We start from the raw sequence: 24,728 nt of genomic DNA, 5'->3' as shown, positions 1-24,728 counted from the left end.
CTCAAAATCCATATATTGATGTCCTAATGCTCCATGGTGAGTATTTGGAGGTGGGCCTTTGGGAGATAATCAGGGTAAGATGGGGTCATGGGGGTGGGGCCCTCATGATGGGATTAGTGCCTTTATAAGAAGAGAAGCCAGAGAGCTTGATGCTCCCCCATCCTCTGCAGACACACACCACAGACAGGTCATGTGAGCACACAGCAAGACAGCCGCCACCAACAAGCCAAGCCAGGAGAAAAGGGCCTTAGAATGAAACCTACCTTGCTGGCACCTTGATCTTGGACTTCCCAGGACCTCCAGAACTGTGAGAAATAAATTTGTTGTTTAAGCCACCCAGTATTTTGTTATGGCAGCCTAAGACAAACATGTAGATGTTGTCCTATAAAAGTAATCCGGTTTGGTGGTCCTTCCTCTTTTACCAATTTCTGTTTTGGTAATTCTTCCTTATAGCCCACTTTAACATTAAAGACAATGGGGGCTTTATGGCTGAAATTCAAGCTTTAAAGGCCTGGCTGAACTTGGAAATGAGCAAATTTTCTCAATTTTGCCAAATGAAAAAATCCCTTTAGCTATGGATGCTGAGAAGGCTGGGCCTTTGGTTCTGTCCTAAATGGAAGTGGGAAGGTGCTCACAGAATGATGCCAAGCACCAGCAGCTGTACAGTTTCCATTTTATTTTGTGTGTTTTTTTATAGGATATAAATAATGACAAAAATTACAAAATTTATAACTGGAAGCCCAAGCATATTTACATGTTTCCTTTTCAGCAAAGCTACTATTTACTTTGCTCCTATACAGTTTCTTTTTGGTACCATATTTTAGGGTTATTTTACTCTCAATTTACTACATACATATCAACAGTGAATAGGCAAAATATATACAAGGAACTGTTCAGTTCAAGTAATTTAATATTATATTAAAATTCTCCAACACTGAACTAAAACCATATATATTTGTCAGTTTGAAATAAAATTTAGTTGTCTTTCTTTAAAACTCACCAACTGATGAATGTAACTGATAATCTCAGGTTTAAAATAATATTGGTTAACTTAAAAAAATTAAGACAATCTCACAATTTATCAATATCGCTTATTATAATGAACTCCAAAATGATTCACAATATGATTGGTTAGAACAATATACATTAAAATGTTATTTTTTCTATAATGATATTGGTAGTTTATATAATTTGATTCTACATAAATATACATTATGGTATCATACAAATACTCCACAGAGACATTAAAAAAATTAAAATACCTTAATGAAATGTAAGTAAATTTTATTTAATCAAAGAGTAAGCAAACATTTATTTATTTATTTTGTTTCAAGAAAAGAGTTTTATTACTTTGGAATCTCTATTTTTTTTTTGTATTTGTGTTTTTCTAGAAAAAAAAATTTTTTTTTGCAATAGAATTTTATTAACACCTTTCTCAAACAAATAAGGTTTCCATGACAGAAATCTTGACAGCAGGAGCCCTAGATTTTTTGTTTAACATGTTTTTTAAAACTGTGAAGTTTAAAAAAAAAAAAAATCTTTGCAGGCTTATGGCTGTGTCAGCACTTTCGGTGATGCCAGCCTGCTTGCCCAAATCTCCTGCTCTAGTGAGCGTCTCTGGTATAGTACTTTGCAACGCCCAAGCCAGTCCTCTTGGTAGTAGCAGTAGAAATTTAGTTATTTGAAATGAAAGCAAAACATCCCTCACAACTAACCTAGTTTTCTTATCAATGTGTTAGTGAAACATTCTTTTAATAAAAATATTTAATACAAGACACATTTTTCTGTGCATAATAAATTTCTCTGTTTTAAATCATTAAGTTTTTGAATCAATCAATAGATGTAAAGGTTTCTTTATCTGACATAGTTGATTACATATAAAATCCACAAATATAGAAATTGGGAAATAGGATTTCCTGGCAATCAGGGGTACTTTTTGTCCTTTTGCATGAAACGATACTCAGTGAGATAATGATTTTACAGATGCTTTCTGGGGGTAGTTCTGTTCTCATTCTACCTTGAAAACTGCTGACAGTGAAAAATAAACCCAAGATTTTTATACTTTTAGGCAGTATTAGAGATCCCCTGTATTTTTTTTTCTTAAGGTATTATCCCCAAATACAGCAAAGCAAGTGTTGGGGCCAAGTCACGAGAAATACCTTGGGTGGTGGCAGGGAGGGGAGTCGGGAGAGTGAGCCACAAACCTCAACTCGTTTCTCTCAGGGGTTACGGCTGGAAAGTCTTGGTTGCACTTTCTGTCACTGGTGCAGAAAGAACGTCCCCAGGAATGGCTAGTGGCCTTTCGCCCGTGACAAGGCCACACAAACAGCAGTCTTCCTCCTGCGCTGGGTGGAAAGCCTGCTCCGGGACTGCTCGGCGTGCAAGGCACCGCGAGGACGGGACGACGGTGAGTATCAGAAAATCGTGGTCTCATACTTGGTATTTATTCCCCTCTTGGCTTCTTGTCCCGGCTCCACAATCCACGGCAGATTGGCCAGAGTCTTTTGCTCAGATGGGTCGATCTGCTTTAAAACAGAAAGGCTGATGCCCGTTATACGGTACCTGCCTGGGGTTGCACGCATGCATCCTAACGCTGCCTGGAAACCAGCACTGTGCTCTGGCAAGACCTCAGGATGTTGGGGGGGTGAGAGTCATCTGTTTGTTCTTCTGATACCCATTTACTGCAAGGCACTGGGCGGGGGGGATGGTGAGTGAGACACGGCCCTTGCTCTTGAAGGCACACAGGTGGGGAGCAGACGTAGGAATACTTTACTGAGAAGTGAGATTTGAGGGGGAAGACGGTGCTCTGGGGGCACCCAGGAAGGCCACTGACTGCATGTCAGGAGCCAGGGGGGGCTTCCTAGAGAAGGTGCACCAGGCTATGTCCTGCCTGCCTCTCAAGCCTCCAGTAGTTTCCATTACAGTCAGAATAAACCCAGAGTCCTTGAGGTGACCCACGGTTGCCCTGTGCACCTGCCTTTCTATGCTCCAGCCACACCGGCCTCCCTGCTGCTCCCTGTACACCAAGCCCCAGCCCAGAGCCTCTGTGCTCATCACGTATCTGCCTCAATACTCTCCAGACATCTGCCTGCTTTATGCCCTATTGTCAATCAGGGTGCAGTTCAAACATCACCTCCTCACCAGTTTACCCCAAGCAAAATAGCACCTCAACTTTTCTGCTCTCCTCTGCTGCTCTATTCTTTATAATCCTTTTGCCACATACATCATGTTTATTTGTTCATCCTCCACTACAATGTATGCTTATGAAGGTGGGATTCTGTCCTGTTTACCCGTTTCCCTCAAACTCAGAAAAGCTCCTGGCAACCCACTAAACAGTAGGCACCCAATAAATACTTGTTGACTAGACATTATTTAAACATTAATTACGGTAATGTCTAAACGGAGAGCTGGAGGAGAAGCAAGAGTTTCCTGGTAAAGAGGCAGGGGGTGTGGAGCAGCATGTGCAAGACCCCTGAGGTAAGGGAAAGAAGCCGTCTGAGGGCTTGCAGTCAGGTTGCCGAGGGGGCCCCGGCGGGGAGACAACTGAGGGAGAAGAGGTGAGTGGGTCCAGGTCAGGGTGAGCCTTGAACCAAACTGAGCTGTAAAACGTCAACACCATTTCAGCCCCTGCGTGTACAAGGTTAAACAGGCCCTTTCTGGGTGAGGCTTGAGTTCTGAGCTCTCACGGGGGGCCTGAGGCAGTTCTCCACCAGAGGGCTGCCTCTTGCTTTGGTGTGTCCATGTCTGCCCCTGGCCACCTGCTCTGCTCAGGAAACTGGAGCAAGGGAGCTGCCCGAAGAGTGCCGGGTCTGTGCCCATCGGCCACTTGCAATTTGACTGTATCTCCACAAGGCTGTGGGGAGGACTCTACATGTCTAATCATGGGCTGTTTCTCAAAAATAAACTACTGGGGCTGAGGGAAATGGAACACAGACACCTGTTGAGGGGGATGGGATCTTGGGGCAGTTAAAGGACAGCAGTATTATTCACTGTATGTTTCATATTTTTCAGTGAAGGCTTCTAAGTGAATATTCTGAGCTCTTATGGCACACACCCTTTGTGCTCATCTGGAAGAAGTCTATGGGGACCAGACAAAAGTCAGATGGAGGTCCCTGCCACGAACAGATTTATCCAGCCCACATGGGAATGAATACAGTAGCCTAAGAGCTAATCCCTCAAATGTTCTGAAAATTCCTGGACATTTAACTTGCTTTTCGTGTGGGATAAGATAGACAATAAATAAACAGGAGAAGTCAGGAGAAGCCTGGGTGGTCCAGGAGAAGCCTCTTTGTGTAGCTGGGCCCTCGATGACAAGCCAGACTCAGCCGTGCAGAAACAAGGGGGAGACAAAGCCAGGTGGAGGGAACAGGGAGCACAGAGGCCTTAGGTGGGAGTGAGCTTTGTTTGTTTCCAGGAAGAGGAAGGCCTGAGTGTCAGGAGTGTGGTGGGAAATTGGGGCAGTGGTACCATGCTCTGATCTGTGTTTTAAGAAGGTCACCCTGGTTGCCCGACAGAGGAGGGGAGTGCTTAGGAGATGTATGGGAGTATTTTGGAGGTTACTGGTGGTGATGGCTTGGATGGGAAGAGTGACAGAGGAAATGGAGAGGAGTGGACGGATCTGAGAGATGTTTTAGGGGCTGAACGGATGGAATCTGCTTGTGGGATGGACACAGGTGAGAGGAAGACAGAAATCAAGGGTGTCTTCTAGATTTATGGCTTGAGCAACATGGTGAATGGTTATGCCGTTTACTGAGCTGGGAGAGACAGAGAAGCAGCTTTGCGGAGAGATCAAGAATTCTGTTCTGGACACACTAAGTTTCAGATGTGTGTTAAGCCTCGAAGGAGAAATGAGGGAGCAATTGAACCTGTAAGTCTGCCGTTCTGGGAGTGCTTCAGGATTGGAAGCCAGCGGGGTCGGGAGGGGCTGAGGTGGGTCAGAAGGAAAGTCAGAGGACGCGTGCAGTTACTGGTGATGATCAGCGCTGAGGGGTGAGCGTGGGAGTGAACGGTGAGGTGGGGGAAGAGGTCTGAGAGGTGAGGTGTCAAGGAGCACAGGGGCCAGACGCTGGGAGGATCATCCCCATAGATGTTGAGGTTGCCGAGAATGGAGACAGGAGTAGCAGCCAAAGAGAAGATAGTGAACGAGAAGCCACATGGTCACAAAGGGTGGTGCCTCTGCAAACATTAAAAACCCTACAATTCCCCACAACTCTGGGGACAGGGCTCGGTGGGGAGGAGGAGAGTCACAGGCGGAAGGATATGTGGGCTGAGTGGTGCCTCTGAGGGTGCCTGCTGCCCTGAGTCCCAGAGTTTCTAGGATGCCATACGGCAGCAGAAACCAGACGGAAGCCTTCCAGCTTCTGGGTATTGCTACCACCAGAGGAGGCCGCTTTGAAGTCATGAAAGTCTGTTAGGACAGGATGTGTGCAGAGCGTGTGGGAGGGAAGGGGGGAAATTTCTGGAGGGAGGCAGATGCCGGGGAGGAGGGACGGTACCTTCTGAACAGTCCCCGCTCTGCAGGAAGCCTGCGCCTAGGCCTCCTCTAGCTGGGTACCAGGGATGCCCTCCCCGTGAGCCTCTGCCACCCTCTCTGCTGCCCAGCAGCTTGCCCCCTAGAGGGGTGGCAGCCGGGGCCTCAGGGATCCTTTTTCCCAAGATCACCCGGACCTTGAGGAAAGACTCCCCCCGGAGGCCAGCAGCACCCAGTCCCCTCACAGGCTGCTGCAAGGGACAAAAGAAGTGGAATTTTCTTGGGAGCCTCCAAGTTCAGGCAGATGGTCCCCAAGACTTTGCAGGAACCGGGCTGAGAGGAGCACAGACCAGGAGGAGGCCGAGGGAAGGACAAGAATGGCAGGCCCTGGATTCCCACCAGCCCCCACGGCACCAAGGATCCCTCCCCTCCAGTTCAAGGTTTTCAGAACATCTGTGTCTTTTCTACTTACCACCGACTTGCGAATGCTGACTCGGGGCTTGGGGATGGGCTTGGAGGGCTTGTTTTCAAAGCTTTCTGGAAGCGTGGAGGAATGCCCCCCTTTCCTGGCTTGCAGCGCGAGCTGGTAAGCAACTTCAAATGCCTGTCCCAGCGTTAGGATGATCTCGTAGGCTAAATTCTGCAAGAGAAATGAGAAAGCATTTATGACAGCATCTTCCAGATCAGAACAGAGTGGCTGAGGAACACCGAGGGGGTGAACCGGCAAGGACCCTGAACTGCTCCACCTGATGTGGCAGAGAGCCAGGGGAAATCTGACAAACAGGACACTCTGGGTCCAATTTAGGGTCTGTACGAGGCATCAGTTACTGACACGATGCACTTGCTTACAGCCACCTAAGGAGCCTGCACCGGGACCCTGGAGCCCGCTACATCCGGGGTGGCTGCTTTGCTCCCAGGTCTCGGAAGGGAAGGGGTCCCTCAGCCTGGGAGGAGGATCCCACACACTCCACAGGAGGTGTTCCTGAGAAGCTGGGGTCTTTTTACCTCCAGCATCTGTGATTCAGTGAACATCTCTGAGACATAATCAAAATCTAATTTAGGCAGAGGGGAGAGGCATTAGTCATGCTGGTGTGGCGTCTCACACTCACAGCAGCGAGCATGCAAACAGAGCCAATTATCCATCTATTTCTTGAGGTGTTGCTCTCCCTGTGGGTCCACTCCATATTTTATCATCAAATCAGCAAGAGACAGGAGATCCTGTCAGGCTCGAATGCCATGCCAAGCAGTGTCTGGGAGAGAAGTTCTTTCCTTTGGACCTTCAATCACTCCCCTCAGGACGTCTAGCTTCTCGTCTCCAGATTCGTACTTCATTTCTGCCTTCTCTTCTGAGCACAGTCCCACCCTGTCTGCTCTGAGAAAACAGGACATTGTCTGACCCCACAGAAGCAGGATCTTGACAAGACCCTGAGGTCACAGCGCATCAAAGAGCTGGATGCCTGTGGGTCACAGAGAGCTTTCTTACAACCACTGCACCAGCTGAGAGCCGGCGTGGTCTGTCCCAAGTTTCCATGCTCACGAGCGCCCCTAGAAAGTCTATGTGGTTTTTTTCCTCAAAACCACAGAAATTGCTTTTGCTGATGTTGCACCCCTGCTCCCTCCGCCCCAGTCAAGCACACAGAACATCATGATTCCCATGATTCTGGGGAGATCCGCTGAGGACCATTCTCACTTGACGAAGATGGAGGGAGACACGGCATGGCTGTCAGGGCTCGGGTGGAAGAGGCCCACAGGTCGCCAGACGGACCAGATTTCAGATCCACACCGGACTGCCAGGGTTTAGGCCCAAGCCCGAGGGGAAATGCCTCTGAGTGTGAGAACTGGTCTGACAGAGGATGTGTCTTCTCCTCTGAGCTACTTGTTAAGAAGCCGTGGCCCCTCAAGATAGACGTGTGCTTACTGGAGACCCAGCCTTGCACAGCCAGCTGAGAACTTCCTGCAAGGAGCTCGGGGCCCGAGTTTGCCTCCAAGCATGCATCAGACTAGGAAATTAGTAACGCACGGACAAGTGACAGTGGAGGGCTGGCGGACAGCTCCAGCCGTGGCTGCACCAGGAGGGCTGAACCCTCAGTGCCTACGCCTGGCACTCGCGTCACCACCAGTGTTGCCCATTTCCTGGTGTGCAATGGGTCCCCTGGAAAGGGGACCTGGGGCTTTGGGCTTTGGCTGTCCCCATGAAGTCGGGACTCTTGTCCACAGGTGCTGTGGAGATAGTGGCTGTCTATCTGTCAGGGACACGTAGCAGATATTCATGCTCTGGGTGGGCAACTGGACTAAGGGAAAGATGGCAGATGCAGCGGTTCTGTAACATGTTGCTTTCTGATGCCAGAACAAAGGTGCTTAATGAGTGTGAATTCCTTTATCCTTAACCTAGAAACAAGTTCCTGAAAGTGAGATTTACTTAAAGTTCCAGTGTCTTCAGATGAAAGCCAAAGATGCTCATTTGAGCAGGTGAGATTTTCACAAGATTTTGATGAGAAGGCTAAAGGTTTTTGGAAGCTTCGGGGTTAGAAGCTCTGCCCTCCTTTCATTGTAAAGAAGTTCCTGGTGTTAGGAAATCGCTGAGATAAGACACAGAGACCAGACCAGACTGTGAGGTTTCCTGCCAAGCAGCTTTTCCTAGTTTGGCTTGCATTCTTTCTCCATGACGTCTTGCTTTTCGTTTCATGTAGAATGCTGCATTTTAAGAGTTCTTTTATGATCTGTAAAGAGTTGGACATTGTTACCTTTCCTACACTTTCTGCCACCTCGGTGTTTGAGGCTTCAATTCTGGATGCCAGTGACAGCCCACAAGGAGCAGCTGGTTGCTGATGGGGCTTTGCACGCGGAGTCCTGTGCTACCAAAGTACCAGGGCCCTTGAGGGCACAGATCCTCATCAGATGGGACCTGAGGACACACGTTTGAATGGGAAGCTGGGTTCATTTCTCCAGCCTCTCCTTAGTAATATCCCCACTACTTAAAATGGGAGGAGAGTTACTGTGACAGCAGAAGACACTATAGGAAAGGGCTAAAAATGTTACCATAATCTGATCAGAGAGGCTTAGGTGACAAGCCCTTGCTTCCTCCTTTGAGCCAGGCTTGCTGATCCCAGGGATGCTGCCTGGCACTGAAGAGCCAGGGACGCTGCTCAGAAAGCCTGAAAGCCCACTTAGTTTCTGGTTACAACGTATCATCGTCTTCACAACTGTGGGAGGCCAGGGCCAGAGACTCTGCCTGGCACACAGTAGGCACACAATCACAATAGATGCTCGTTTGCTGAGTGAATGAATGAATATCTAAAGGGCAAGCTGGAGTAATAACACTACTAGTTATCACTAATAGGTAGTATGGCTACCATTAAATGAGGACTTCGCAGATATTAGGCATTGTACCAAGCACTAGATTTATCTCATTTAAGTCTTACCACAATCATCTGTAGTAGAATATCATTATCCTTATTTTATAGATGAGGAAATTGAGGCTCAGAGAGGTTAAGTAACTTATCTGACATCACAGAGCTAGAAAGTTACAGAGCAGTGGTATGAACCAATATTTGTGACTCATAAGTCTGTGTTCTTAATTCTAATTCAAAAAGATACATGCACCCCAATGTTCAAAGCAGCACTATTTACAATAGCCAAGATATGGAGCATGGAAGCAACCTAAATGTCCATCGACAGATGAATGGATAAAGAAGATGTGGTGTGTGTGTGTGTGTATATATAATGGAATATTAGTCATAAAAAAGAATGAAATAATTCCATTTGGAGAAACATGTATGGACCTAGAGATAATCATATTAAGTGAAGTAATTCAGAGAAAGACAAATATCATATATCACTTACATGTGGAATCTTAAAAAATGATACAAATGAACGTATTTATAAAACAGAAATAGACTCACAGATATAGAAAACTTAAGGTTACCAAAATGGGGCTTCCCTGGTGGCACAGTGGTTGAGAATCCTCTTGCCAGTGCAGGGGACATGGGTTTAAGCCGTGGTCTGGGAAGGTCCCATATGCTGCAGAGCAACTAAGCCTGTGCGTCACAACTACTGAAGCCCACGCACCTAGAGCCCATGCTCCACAACGAGAAGCCACTGCAATGAGAAGCCCGTGCACCGCAACGAAGAGTTGCCCCTGCTCGCTGCAACTAAAGAAAGCCCACACAGCAGCAAAGACCCAGCACAGCCAAAAATAAACAAATCAATTAATTTTTAAAAATTACCAAAGGTGGGGGGGGAGGGATAAATTAGGAGTTTGAGATTAGCAGATACACACTACTATAGATAAGACAGCAGAACAAGATCCTACTGTATAGCACAGGGAACTATATTCAACATCTTGTAATAACCTATAATGGAAAAGAATCTGAAAAAGAACATTATATATGTGTGTGTGTGTGTGTGTGTGTGTGTGTGTATTATATATATATATATAGGCTGGTGCCTAGGTTGTTAACTTACTGACCAGAAGTGAATCTCTTAACTTTGTATCAACTCTGCCAATCCACTGTATTATTTACATTAAACATTATACTCGAACCAAATATACATATACATATATACACACACACACACACATATATAGAAACTGAATCACTGTGCTGAAATCCTGAAGCACTGTACATCAACTATATTTCAAACAAAAAAGTCTCTGTTCTTACCCTCCCGTGTGGGTAGCTTGTCTCCAAGGTGGCAGCCATCCCTCTTCCCCTTGCTTCACGCCATGGTGTGAGAGGGGCTGTTGAGAGGGCTAGTCTGCTCCTCCACCTCCTTGAATCTGGAGTGGTTATACTGACTTTCTTAACTAACAGAATGTGCAGAAGTGACATGCTGGGACTTCTGAGATTACACTGTGAGAGGTCTCTCAGCTTCCACCTTGGCCTCATGGAACATTCCCTCTGAGGGAAACCAGCCACATATAAAAAGTCTGACCTCCCTGAGATCACCATGTTGTGAGTATGTCCAAGCTGGCCAGGGGAAGAGGCTGCCTGGAGAGAAACAGCAGTTGCAGTCACCCCAGCCCAGGCTCCAGATATGAAGCAAAGGAGTGATACTGGACATTCAAGCTCCAGGAGATGTCACACAGAGGACCAAGGCCCCAGAAAGATGGCCCCAGTCAAGCTGTCCCAGCATCTGCAGTCATCTGAGTCACCTAGTGGAGGCCCCAGATACTGTGGAGCACAAGAGCAGCACTGCTGTGCTCTGCCCAGATTCCTGACTCTCAGAATCATAAACGTGATAAAGTGGATGTTGTTTTACAGCACTAAGTTTTGGGGTGGTTTGCTAAGTAAGCAGCAATAGATAACTGGAATACCATGCAGTGCTAAGGAAGGCTGGCTGGACCCTCATTCAGGTGGTGGAAGAGGAACCATCAGCCTGCGAACTGGTCACAATTAGCAAACTGAATCCAACAAAACAAAGATTATACACCATGACCAAGGTGGATTCATCCCAGGATCACAAGGAGAGTTCAACATACACAAATCAATCGGTGTGATATACCACATCAACAAAAGGAAAGGTAAAAACCACATGGTCATCTCAATAGATGCAGAAAAAGCATTTGATAAAATTAAACATCCATTTATGATAAAAACTCTTACAAAAGTGGGTATAGAGGGAACATACCTCAACATAATAAAAGCTATTTATGACAAACCCATGGCCAATATAATATTCAGTGGTGAAAATCTGAAAGCCTTCCTGCTAAAATCTGGAACAAGGATGCCCACTCACCACTTCTATTCAACATAGTATTGGAAGTCTTAGCCACAGCAATCAGACAAGAAAAAGAAATAAAAGGTATCCAAATTGGTAGGGAAGAGGTAAAATTGTCCTTATATGCAGATGACATGATACTATATATAGAAAACCCTAAAGATTCCACACAAAAACTACTAGAACAGTAGTAGTACAAATTCAGCAAGGTAGCAGGATACAGGATTAACACACAGAAATCAGTTGCATTTCTTTACCCTAACAGTGAGATGTCAGAAAGGGAATGTAAACAGTCTCTTGAAGTTGCATCAAAAAAGACTTAGGGGGCTTCCCTGGTGGCGCAGTGGTTGACAGTCTGCCTGCCGATGCAGGGGACATGGGTTTGTGCCCCGGTACAGGAAGATCCCACATGCCGTGGAGCGGCTGGGCCTGTGAGCCATGGCAGCTGAGCCTGCGCATCCAGAGCCTGTGCTCCGCAACGGGAGAGGCCACAACAGTGAGAGGCCCGCATACCACAAAAAAAAAAAAAAAAAAAAAGACTTAGTTATAAACCTCACGAAGGAGGTGACTTATATGCTGAGAACTACAAAACATTAATAAACAAAATTGAAGATGATTCAAAGAAATGGAAAGACATCCCATGCTCTTGGACTGGAAGAATTAATCTTGTTAAAATGGCCATACTGCCCAAAGCAATCTACAGATTTAATGTGATCTTTATCAAATTACCCATGACATTTTTCACAGAAGTAGAACAAATAATCCTAAAATTTATATGGAACCATAAAAGACCCAGGATTGCCAAAACGGGAGGCATAACCCTCCCAACTCTTCAGGCAATACTACAAAGCTACAGTAATCAAAACGGTGTGGTACTGGCACAAAAACAGACATACGGATCAATGAACAGAATAGAGAGCCCAGAAATAAACCCATACACCTACGGTCAATTAATCTTCAAAGAGGCAGGAATATACAATGGGGAAAAGACAGTATCTTCAGCAAGTAGTGTTGGGAAAGTTGGACAACAGCATGAAAAATCAATGAAATTAGAACAGACCCTCACATTATACACAAACACTTAAATATAAGACATGGCACCATAAAACTCCTAGAAGAGAACACAGGCAAAACATTCTCTGACATAAATTGTACCAATGTTTTCTTAGGTCAGTCTCCCAAGGCAATAGAAATAAAAGCAAAGATAAACAAATGGGACCCAATCAAACTTGTAAGGTTTTGCACAGCAAAGGAAACCATAATAAACAAAACAAAAAGATAACCTACAGACTGGGAGAAAATATTTGCAAATGATGTGACCAATAAGGGCTTAATTTCCAAAATATACAAACTTCTCATACAACTCAATAACAAAAAACAACTCAATTGAAAAGTGGACGGAACACCTAAATAGACATTTCTCCAAAGACAACATACAGATGGCCAATAGGCACGTGAAAAGATGCTCAAAATCACTAATTATTAAAGAAATGCAAATCAAAACTACAATGAGGTACCACCCGACAGAGGTCAGAATGGTCATCGTTAAAAAGTCTACAAATAACAATGCTAGAGAGGGTGTGGAGAAAAGGGAACCCTCCTACACTGTTGGTGGGAATGTAAATTGGTACAGCCACTATGGAGAACAGTATGGAGGTTCCTTAAGAAACTAAAAGCAGAGCTACCATATGATCCAGCAGTCCCACTCCTGGGCATATATACGGACAAAACTATAATTCAAAAAGATACATGCACCCCAATGTTCACAGCAGCACTATTCACAATAGCCAAGACATGGAAACAACCTAAATGTCCGTTGACAGATGAATGGATAAAGAAGATGTGGTACATATATACAATGGAATACTACTCGGCCATAAAAAGGAATGAAATAATGCCATTTGTAGAGAAACATGGATGAACCTAGAGATCATACTAAGTGAAGTTAAGTCAGAAAGAGAAAGACAAATACCATATGGTATCACTTAAATGTGGAATCTAAAATATGACACAAATGAACCTATCTATGAAACAGAATCACAGACATAGAGAACAGACTGGTGGTTGCCAAGGGGGAAGGGGTTGGGGGAGGGATGGAATGGGAGGTCACAGTTAGTAGATATAAGCTTTAATTATCAGAATGGATAAACAACAAGGTCCTACTGTATAGCACAGAGAACTATATTCAATATTTTATGATAGGGACTTCCCTGGTGGTCCAGTGGGTAAGGCTCCACGCTCTCAATGCAGGGGGCCCGGGTTCGATACCTGGTCAGGGAACGAGATCCGCATGCATGCCACAATTAAGGAGCCTGCCTACCGCAACTAAGACCTGGTGCAACCAAATAAATAACATTAAAAAAAATAAAAGAAACCCACATGCTGCAGCAAAGGTCCTGCGTGCTGCAACTAAGACCCAGCACAGCCAAAATAAATAACTAAATAAATATTTAAAAAATATCCTATGATAGGGCCTCCCTGGTGGCGCAGTGGTTGGGAGTCCGCCTGCCGATGCAGGGGATGCGGGTTCGTGCCCCGGTCTGGGAGGATCCCATGTGCTGCGAAGCGGCTGGGCCCGTGAGCCATGGCCGCTGAGCCATGGCCGCTGAGCCTGCGCGTCCGGAGCCTGCGCGTCCGGAGCCTGCGCGTCCGGAGCCTGTGCTCCGCAACGGGAGAGGCCGCAGCAGTGAGAGGCCCGCATACCGAAAAAAAAAAAAAAAAAAATCCTATGATAAACCATAAGGGAAAACTACATAAAAAAAGAATGTGTGTGTGTACACACACATATGTATATATATATATATGTATATGTATTACTGAATCACTTTGTTGTATAGTAGTAGTTAACACATTGTAAATCAATTATACTTCAATTAAAAAAACCCTAAAAATAGAGTTGCCACACGATATGATCCAGCAACCCCACTCCTGGGCATATAGCCAGACAAAAGTATAATTTGAAAAGATATATGCACCCCTATGTTCATAGTAGCACTATTCACAATAGCCAAGACATGGAAACAACCTAAATGTCCATTGACAGATGAATGGATAAAGAAGATGTGGTATATATACATCAACACAAAGGAATATTACTCAGCCATAAAAAAGAATAATGCCATTTGCAGCAATATGGATGGACCTAGAGATTATCATACTAAGTGAAGTAAGTAAGAAAGAAAAATATCATATATCATTTATATGTGGAATCTATCTGTGAAACAGAAATAGACTCACAGACATAGAGAACAGACTTGTGGTTGCCAAGGGGGAGGGGGGTGGGGGAGGGAAGGATTGGGAGTTTGGGTTTAGCAGATGCAAACGATTATATAGAGAATGGATAAACAACAAGGTCCTACTGTATAGCACAGGGAACTATATTCAATATCCTGTGATAAACCATAATGGAAAAAAATATGAAAAATAATATATGTATGTATAACTGAATCACTTTGCCATACAGCAGAAATTAATACAACATTGTTAATCAACTATACTTCAATAAAATTAAAAACAACAACAGCAACAGTATATAGTCACAGGAGGTCAGAGCCTCCACTTCCAGCCCTGACCTCGGGGAAGGTGGCTGATGCCTGTGACCCATTTTGGTCACAGCGTCACGGTAAGCACTAAGGAGTCCCTTCACATGCTAGCCCAAACCACAGAGCTGGAATGTCCTTTCAAGTTGGCATGACCACACTCTCATCTCTGGTTGCTACCTTGCTCGGGCATAAATCCAAACTCATTTAGCTTTATGTTCACTACCTCTCATCCCTCAAATGCTGTAACCTGGTTGTCTCTGACCCTGGCTCCTTCTGCCCCTCCTAGCTTGTTGGAAAATACCTGCCTTGGCCTTTCCAGCGTGAGTCTCTTTTTGGGACCACACTTATTATGGCAATTGACATTGAGTATTTTCTACCTTACACAGACCACCAATGAAAGAAGGAAGCCTGTGTGCATGTGTCCTCAGGGCTGGCGTGGGGGGCAGTTACTGGGAAGAGTATGCTCTGAGCCTCAGTTATTTTATTTATTTATTTATTTTTTGCGGTACGCGGGCCTCTCACTGTTGTGGCCTCTCCCATTGCGGAACACAGGCTCCAGATGCGCAGGCTCAGCGGCCATGGCTCACGGGCCTAGCCGCTCCGCGGCATGTGGGATCTTCCCAGACTGGGACACGAACCCGTGTCCCCTGCATTGGCAGGCGGACTCTCAACCACTGCGCCACCAGGGAAGCCCCTCAGTTATTTTTTGTTTGTTTTAAAATGGGAATAATAACACATGCAGTATCCACCTTACTGGATTATTGTGAGAATCATTCATAATAACATTTACCCTTATGACAATACCAGCCAACATTTATTATTTACTGTTTGCCATGTTGCACATGGACTATCTCATTTAATCCTAACAGAAACCCTGTGGGAGTTATCATATTAAACAGCTGCGGGGCCATTATCATCCTTGTTTTGCATGTGAGAGAATTAAGCTCAGGAAGGTTAAATAACTTGTTCATGAGGCCAGCACCTGGCTGAGCTGGGATGTGAACCCAGGTGTTCTGAGAGGCTGTGCTCTTGATCACTGTACCTTAGAATTATACTTAAGATAAAAAGACTCAACATCACTAATTATTAGAGAAATGCAAATCAAAACTATAATGAGGTATCATCTCATGCTGGTCAGAATGGCCATTATCAAAAACTCTAGAAAGAATAAATGCTGGCAAGTGTGTGGTGAAAAGGGAACCCTCTTGCACTGTTGGTGTGAATGTAAATTGATACAGCCACTATGGAGAACAGTACGAAGGTTCCTTAAAAAACTAAAAATAGAATTACCATACGACCCAGCAATCCCACTACTGGGCATATACCCTGAGAAAACCATAATTCAAAAAGAGTCACGTACCACAATGTTCATTGCAGCACTATTTACGATAGCCAGGACATAGAACCAACCTAAATGTCCATCGACAGATGAATGGATAAAGAAGATGTGGCACATACATACAATGGAATATTACTCAGCCATAAAGAGAAATGAAATTGAGTTATTTGTAGTGAGGTGGATGGACCTAAAGTCTGTCATACAGAGTGAAGTAAGTCAGAAAGAGAAAAGCAAATATTGTATGCTAACGCATATGTATGCAACCTAAAAAAAAAAGGTACTGATGAACCTAGTTTCAGGGCAGGAATAAAGATGTAGACATAGAGAATGGACTTGAGGACACGGGATGGGAGGGGGAAGCTGTGGTGAAATGAGAGTAGCATCGACATACATACACTACTGAATGTAAAATAGTTAGCTAGTAGGAAGCAGTAGCATAGTACAGGGAGATCAGCTCGGTGCTTTGCAATGACCTAGAGGGGTGGGATAGGGAAGATGGGAGGGAGGTTCAAGAGGGAGGGGATATGGGGACATGTGTATGCATATGGCTGATTCACTTTGGTATACAACAGAAACTAGCACAGTATTGTGAAGCAATTATACTCCAATAAAGATCTATTAAAAAAATAAATGAAAAAAAAGACTTCGGCAGACCCAACTAGACATTTCTTTAAAGAATACATACAGATGGCCAGTAGGCACGTGAAAAGATGCTCAACATCACTAATTATTAGAGAAATGCAAATCAAAACTACCGTGAGGTTACCACCTCAAACTGGTCAGAATTGCTATCATTATAAGTCTACAAAGAATAAATGCTGCAGAGGGTGGGGGGAAAAGGGAACCCTCCTACACTGTTGGTGAGAATGTAAATTGGTGCAGCCACTATGGAAAACAGTATGGAGGTGCCTTAAAAAACTAAAAACAGAGTTACTATGTGATCCAGCAATCTCACTGCTGCACATATATCTGGAGAAAACTAATTTGAAAAGATACATGCACCCCAATGTCCATAGCAGCACTATTTACAATAGCCAAGACACGGAAGCAACCTAAATGTCCATCAGTAGATGAAAGGATAAAGAAAATGTGGTGTTTATATATACAATGGAATACTACTCAGCCATAAAAAAGAATGAAATAATTCCATTTTCAGCAACATGGATGGACCTACAGCTTATCATACTATGTGAAGTCAGAGAAAGACAAATACCATATGATATCACTTACATGTGGAATATGATTCATATGATACAAATGAACTTATTTACAAAACAGAAACAGACTCACAAAGAAAACAAACTTATGCTCACCAAAAGGGGAAGGAGGGGGAGGGATAAATTAGGAATTTGGGATTAAAAGATACACACTACTATATGTAAAACAGATAAACAACAAGGACCTACTGTATAGCACAGGGAACTATACTGAATATCCTGTAATAAACTATAATGAAAAAATATGTATAACCGAATCGCTTTTCTGTACACCAGAAACACAACATTGTAAATCAACTATACTTCAATAAAAAAAAATAGAAGACTTCTGCAAACTGCTAAAAAAAAAAAAAAACAACTTAAAAACATTAAATACAGAAGCTCCTGGGTGGTAGATGCATCTTGGCTGCAGTGAGGGTCTCATGCCTGGACCAGTCTCCAGGCAGAGGGTGTTCTTTATGATTTGATGTGAACCCTTAGCACAGGGATTCTCAGCTGGTGGCCCTGCCCCTCCCATGATGAGGGGTGATGTGAGGGAGGAAAGGCAACACTCCCTCTCCAATGGGGGGCTCTTTAGGGTGGAGGCAGGGAATCTCAATTCAATGGGGGCACATTACAATCTCCAAAGCCCTTCCCTTCTCCCCCTGGGATTTTGATCTGTGGATTAAGAATTGCTACATTAGAGGTATTTGCAGGACCATCATATTTTAAGGATAGATTCTAAATGTAATCCAGGGATACAAACTTGTTTTTCTATGCAAACTAGATTGATCTGTAGGCCAGCCTGTATTTACTGTGAGCTTCTTAAGGCAGTCAGGACTGGCAGTTGAACATCAATCACCACGGATATTTACTGAGCTACTTCCTTGTGTCAGGGGCTGAGTCCCTGGTGCCTGGCTTCTAACGGGTGTCCAGAAAGTGCTCCCTGAATAATGTCAGGGAGAGGGGGCTCATGATGAGACAAAGAGGTGTCCCCCATTGTTCTCCTGCATCCTAGTCACCGAGGCTGTACCCAGCACACTCATCATTTTGGTATTAGAATAACTGAAGCATAGACTTTAGGCAATCTGTCCCCTAGGGAAATCTCTGGGCACCCAGGTAATTAATTTATATTAATTGGCTCATCACTAGGATTTTTCTGTGTTGGAAACTCCTGGTTTGAAAATCTTTTGGGCTCAAGGGTTCAATGGCATATTTGCAAGAATATTCATCGTAGTTTAAAAATTTCCCCCAATAGGGAACTGATTAAGTATACTACATAGATCTACACAGTGAGATACTAGGCAGCCATTTAAAATGAAAATGGAGGCATTAAAAAAACTGGTTAAAAGACTCAGTAAAAATTATGTATATGTACATAGATGGTATCTGTCTATGTGCATAGAAAACAGTTTATATCAAAACGTTACTAGTGGTTATCACTAAGTGTTAAGATTGTGGACAAATTTTCTCTTCTTTATACTTCTTTGTATGTTTTGAACTTTATTCAAATGACGAATAATTTTACAATCATAAAAAATAATAAGCTTTTGCATTTTGAGCATTAAAAATAAGAGAAAATCTTCTAGCTCAAAATAATCTTATTCTTTATCCATCACCTGCCTTTTCCTTCTTTGGCAGAGCGGGTTGGGAACTGTTTTCCAGGCAAAATCCAGGCCCTGTTTTCTGGTGTTTCCACAGCTCACCCCCATGTACTAGTGGGGCTGGCCATCCATTTGGTCAGTTTTTGTATTGGATGTCAATTCTAGCATCTGCTCAGCTGAATTTTAGAATACTCAGTTCTTCCTTCCTTCCAGAGCAAAGAGTTGACTCTTCTGTCCAGTTTCTATCAAACCCAGCGGAAAATGTTCTATGTAGACATTAGCTTATGGACATGCAGTCAGTCCAGTCTTGTAGCCATGCTAGGTTTGATCCCTGCACCAAATCGGACCACCTGTCAACTTGAACCACATTCTACTTCCTCTCATACAGATGATAAAGCAGTGGTAGCAGCAATTACCACATGACATTGTTAACTACACCCCAGAGACCAGCTAAGGGCCTGATGTGGATTATCTAACCCTCACAACCACCTTGTAGAGGAGGAATTATCATCCCCATTTTATGTGTGAGAAACTCATGATTAGTGAGATTAACTTGGCCAAGTTCACACAGCTAGTCAGGGGCAGAGCCAGGATTCAAACCCAGATCTGACTTTAGATAAGACAGTGTTTTGTGCCCCTGGGCTGTCCTGCCTTATTGCTTTCATGAGTCTGTTGGTGTTCTGCCTCCACTTTCACTGAAGGACCCTCTGAGGAACCATCTTGCATTTTGGAGATTCAGCATATGAATGTTGGTGAAGACACCATCACACAACATCCCCTCCTGGAGACCCAGGACAAAAAGTTCTTTCACCATCGCGTCAAAAAAAAAAAATACCCAAAAAACCTAGGAATAAACCTACCTATGGAGGCAAAACACCTGTACTCCAAAAACTATAAGATGCTGATGAAAGAAACTGAAGATGACACAAACAGATGGAAAGATATACCATGTTCTTAGATTGGAAGAATCAATATTGTTAAAATGAGTGTACCTCCCAAAGAAATCTACAGATTCAATGCAATCCCTATCAAATTACCAATGGCATTTTTCACAGAACTGGAAAAAAAATTAAATTTCTATGGAAACACCAAACACCCCAAATAGCCAATACAAAAAAAAAAAAAAAAAGAACGGAGCTAGAGGAATCAGGCTCCCTGACTTCAGACTATATGACAAGCTACAGTAATCAAACAGTATGGTACTGGCACAAAACAGACACATAGGTCAATGGAACAGAACAGAGAGTCAGAAATAAACCCCCGCACTTGTCAATTAATCTACACCAAGAGGCAAGAATATACAATGGAGAAAGGACAGTCTTTTTTTAATAAGTGGTGCTGGGAAAACTGGACAGCTACATAGAAAAGAATGAAATTAGAACATTCTCTAACACCATACACACAAATAAACTCAAAATGGGTTAAAGAGCTAAATGCAAGACCGGTATACTAGACACTCCCAGATACTATAAAACTCCTAGAGGAAGACAGGGGCAGAACACTCTCTGACATAAATCGCAGCAATGTTTGTTTGGGGTCCATCTCCTAGAGGAATGGAAACAAAAGCAAAAGTAACAAATGGGACTAATTACACTTAAAAGCTTTTGCACAGCACAGGAAACCATAAACAAGACCAAAAGACAACCTACGGAATGGGAGAAAATATTTGCAAACAGTGCGACCAACAAGAGATTAATTCCAAAATATACAAACAGCACATACAGCTCAGTATCAAAAAACCACAAACAACCCAATCAAAAAATGGGCAGAAGACCTAAACAGACATGTCTCCAAAGAAGACATACAGATGGCCAACAGGCACATGAAAAGATGCTCAACATCACTAATTATTAGAGAAATACAAATTGAAACTACAATGAGGTATCACCTCACACCAGTCAGAATGGCCATCATTAAAAAGTCTAAAAATAATAAATACTGGAGAGGGTGTGGAGAAAAAGGAACCCTTCTACACTGTTGGTGGGAATGTAAATTGGTGCAGCCACTATGGAGAACAGTATGGAGGTTCCTTACAAAAACTAAAAGTATAGTTACCATATGATCCAGCAAACCCATTCCTGGGCATATATCTGGAAAAGACGAGAACTCTTATTTGAAAAGTTACATGCACCCCAATGTTCATAGCAGCACTATTACAATAGCCAAGACATGGAAGCAACCTAAATGTCCATTGAGAGATGAATGGTTAAAGATGTGGTACATATATACAATGGAATATAACTCAGCCATAAAAAAGAATGAAATAATGCCATTTGCAGCAACATGGATGGACCTGGAAATTATCATACTAAGTGCAGTCAGAGAAAGACAAATATCATATGATATCACTTATATGTGGAGTCTAAAAGAATGATACAAATGAACTTATTTACAAAACAGAAATAGACTCACAGACATAGAAAACAAAATTATGGTTACCAAAGAGGGAAGGAGGGATAAGTTAGTAATCTGGGATTAACAGATACACACTACTATATATAAAATAGATAAACAACAAGGACCTACTGTATAGCACAGGGAGCTATATCTTGTAATAACCTATAATGGAAAAGAATATGAAAAAGAATAGATATATATGTGTGTGTATATATATATATATATATATATATATATATATATATAACTGAATCACTTTGCTGTACACTGGAAACACTGTATATCAACTATGCTTCAACTAAAAAAAAAAGTTCTTTCAGAATCACTCTCATTGAAGTTTTGTCTTCTGAGAGGGTGGGGTATATACTCACCCAAGAAATATCAAGCATGTAATGACTGTGTTTTCCTACTTGCCTTGACCTCCAGGAAGCTCAGAGCCAAATCTGTGGCTCAGTTCTAGTAACAATGTAGAATTCTGTGGTCTGCATGTTGATGTTAAAACTTTCCCCTGGGTCTTGATCTTCTTTTTAGTGTGTATTTTCCCTACTTCAGATCCATGTGTATCTATCTATATTTTCAGATTTAACATGCCTATTCATGTAGGCTGCCTTAAGTCCTTTATGGAAGGAGGCATAGTATAAATGGTGGGTGGCTGTTCACTTAAACATTTATTTGACAGCTTATTTTGTTTAACCCATTACTGAAAAAATGGCTGACAAGGTACATCAGACACGAGTCTCACATCATCTGGTTAAAGTGACAAAAAAGGAAGTGTGCTGAGGAGAGAGGGGACACCACAGGGAGAGAGGCCCTGCTGGCTTAGGCTGGGAGGCTGCTGTTTACAAGTGGACCATTCTGATCTGTCTGCAGGCACTTTCCATTAGCATTAAAAAAAACAAAAACCCCAAAATACACCACATTTTAGTGACTAAAATTGAAGGAACAAATAATTGTATTCCACAGTCTCAGAAAGCTACAGGACCTGAATATCCTTCGGCTCCTGGGGGCCAGCAGAAGCAATTCCTGAGGTCGGCAGAGGCTATCCGCACCTGAGGAGGGTGCAAACAGACATTCAAGGAAAAAAGGGCTCTATCTGTGCAAAGAAGCCTGGGGTGTTAAGAGGAGCCTCAGAGGTCTACTACACCAGTGTCAGCGAGTAAAGACCACGCCTGGATCACCTGCATGGGCTAAGTCTGCCCTGGGCTGCCTGCCTCTGTCCCTATCACTGCCACTGAGGAGATGACACTGAGACGGGGTCTGATCCTGGTGACCCTTAGGTCCCTCTCCACCTGGGAGCTCCAGGGTTCTCTGATTAGATGCTGTTGTCTATCTTTTACCCAACCAACAACGGCTTCAGTTTAGAGATGTATGTATAGCTGATGCTATGTTAAACAGGAGCACATTCCCCAAAGGCTGGACTGCAGGTCTCAACAATCCACCAGCCAGTGCACGGAAGTGCAGTGACCACGGGGCTGGCTTTCACCACAGGGGATGTCCTCACAGCAACGCTCACCCCAAAACTATTCTAAATGGCCAAGTACTTTGTCTATTATTAAATGGCTTTTATTCTTAACAATATGCCCGTTCCCCACCTCTCCCTTTGCCTGGTGAGTTACCGCTCAACCTTGAAGATTCACCTGGGGCATTACGTCTTCCAGGAGCCTGCTCTGAATCCCCTTCCCCGACACCCCAGGCTGCGCCAGGTGCCCCTCCTCGGATGGGCACAACTCCACTGACTGTAAAGAATTTATTAGGATTTTCTCCTTATAGGTCCAAATGTCCCAGCCGGCTGAGCTCCTTGAGGGCTCTCCTCTTATTTGACTGCGTCTCTAGGGCTTAGGACATATCAGGTGCTCAGTAAATGTTGGAGGAACTGAAAAAGGGACGCTGCCTGGTAGGTCCCTAAGATAAGAGGACTTGCACCTCAAGGGTAAGATATGGGTGCCTGTGGATGGCCACAGCAGGTTCTTCCCTTCTATTTTCTCTCCACAGGTAGATCCTGGCTGAACAAATGCTGAACCAGTGCAGGGCACGCCCTTTGGGCCTAAAGATAAAGGAAAGCGTTTTCAATACAGGTCTATGGTGGGGCCTCCAGAAAGAAGCCACATTTCTCCTCTGGCTGTATTTTGCTTGTACATCTTGTTTTTTAAGAGCCAGGGTAGGTTTCATCTACAACTTGCTTCACCCACGTCTTGAGGCAAAAATAACTGAGAATATTCTGGCCATATTCACAGAATTCATTGACCTTCCTTAGCTCTACCTACTTAGTTCTCTCAAGTGCAAGTCAGTGATTAAGTCTTGATAGATTATATTTATAGAAACAAATATTGCCCAATCACAGGTCTTCAGCATTTAGAAATAAATATTAGGCATTCTGCTAAGATGCCTATCTAGCCCAGGGCTGCCACAGCAACTGGATAAAGTGCAGAAAGTTTCTTTAGGGCTAATTCCAGCTAACTAAAAGAATAATGAAATTAATATTTCTCTCTAAATATAACAAGGGTACATGTAGAAATTTTTGAAAATACATAAAGAAGAAAATTAAAAATCACCTGCAAAATGCTACTGCTGGGATATAGCCACGGCTCCATTTTGGTTTCTTTTCCTTTTACGTTTGTATATATCCACAAATACGTTTATAAGCTATATGAATATTTATGTGAATTTAAAAACACAATTAGAATGATATTGACGCGCAGTTTCACGAGTCACTTTCTCACGCACCGTTGAATCATGACTGGTTTTTGCACGCCGTTGAATGGTCTTCCAAGACCAGAGTCTTCAAGGCGGCAGAGCATTCTGGCGGCATCTGCTAAGGTTCCACGTCGTGCCTCACCCCAAGCACATGAGTGTCGTCAGCTCAGTGAAAGACTAAGAAAGGCTGTCTTCTAAAGTTATAGGTTCTCTGTAGCAATCATGTACTCACGCCCGGTGGTCGCCTGTCCACATGGAACCACAGCCTACGGTGGCTGGACAGCAGACCTCTCACACCCACGCTGGAGGGGCTGGCCTGCCAGGGCAGAAGGGGAACACGATCCGTCTTTGTCCTGTTACTTGGCAGGGACTTGGGGAAAGGGTGTGCAGAAGAGAGATTTGCTGGATTTCAACTCCTCGCCCCTCTTCAAAAGTAAAAGTTCCTAGCGGAAGCTACAGTAAACCCTTCACCAACTTGTGATGCCTCCAAAGGGGCATTTATCATATTCAAGACCCTTCTTACCTACCAAATTTTAACGCTTGTTGAAAATCTTTCTCAAATGGACAAGACAGTTGATAAAAATGACTTTTTCTCTGCTTATGGCAGATGACTGTCTAATGCCTCACCTCATCTTTCCAAAGTGTGTTAATGAATTGTCAGGCCTCCAAGATGCCCACATGTTCATACAAACCCAACGTTGAGCTTCCAGCCCCTGTGTCCCTCTCCTCTGGGAGCCCTCACCCTGCTGGGGCCAGGAAAACTGC

The 24,728-nt window shown here is 43.7% G+C and overlaps 1 protein-coding gene across 15 annotated transcripts in view; it reads right to left on the bottom strand.

Annotated features, from left to right (window-relative positions):
• Window positions 1-2,414: 2,414 nt before the first annotated feature.
• The window catches only part of ANKS1B (ankyrin repeat and sterile alpha motif domain containing 1B), a 1,156,804-nt gene continuing 1,134,490 nt past the window's right edge, over window positions 2,415-24,728 (bottom strand). For 8 of the 15 annotated variants that reach the window (XM_060113525.1, XM_060113527.1, XM_060113529.1 and 5 more), the window contains 2 exons: window positions 5,943-6,110; window positions 2,415-2,525 (listed from right to left, as the gene is read on the bottom strand). In XM_060113525.1, the coding sequence (XP_059969508.1) occupies window positions 2,415-2,525; window positions 5,943-6,110 (279 nt within the window). Of the gene's footprint in view, window positions 2,542-5,942; window positions 6,111-24,728 lie in introns of all 15 variants that reach the window. The other 7 variants (XM_060113526.1, XM_060113528.1, XM_060113531.1 and 4 more) reach the window with 2 other exon arrangements.

This window comes from Mesoplodon densirostris, chromosome 11 (genome assembly GCF_025265405.1).
Source record: "Mesoplodon densirostris isolate mMesDen1 chromosome 11, mMesDen1 primary haplotype, whole genome shotgun sequence".
Lineage (NCBI taxonomy): Eukaryota > Metazoa > Chordata > Mammalia > Artiodactyla > Ziphiidae > Mesoplodon > Mesoplodon densirostris.
The sequence above is the reverse complement of the archived record's forward strand: the minus strand, read 5'-3'. Positions and strand labels throughout refer to the sequence as shown.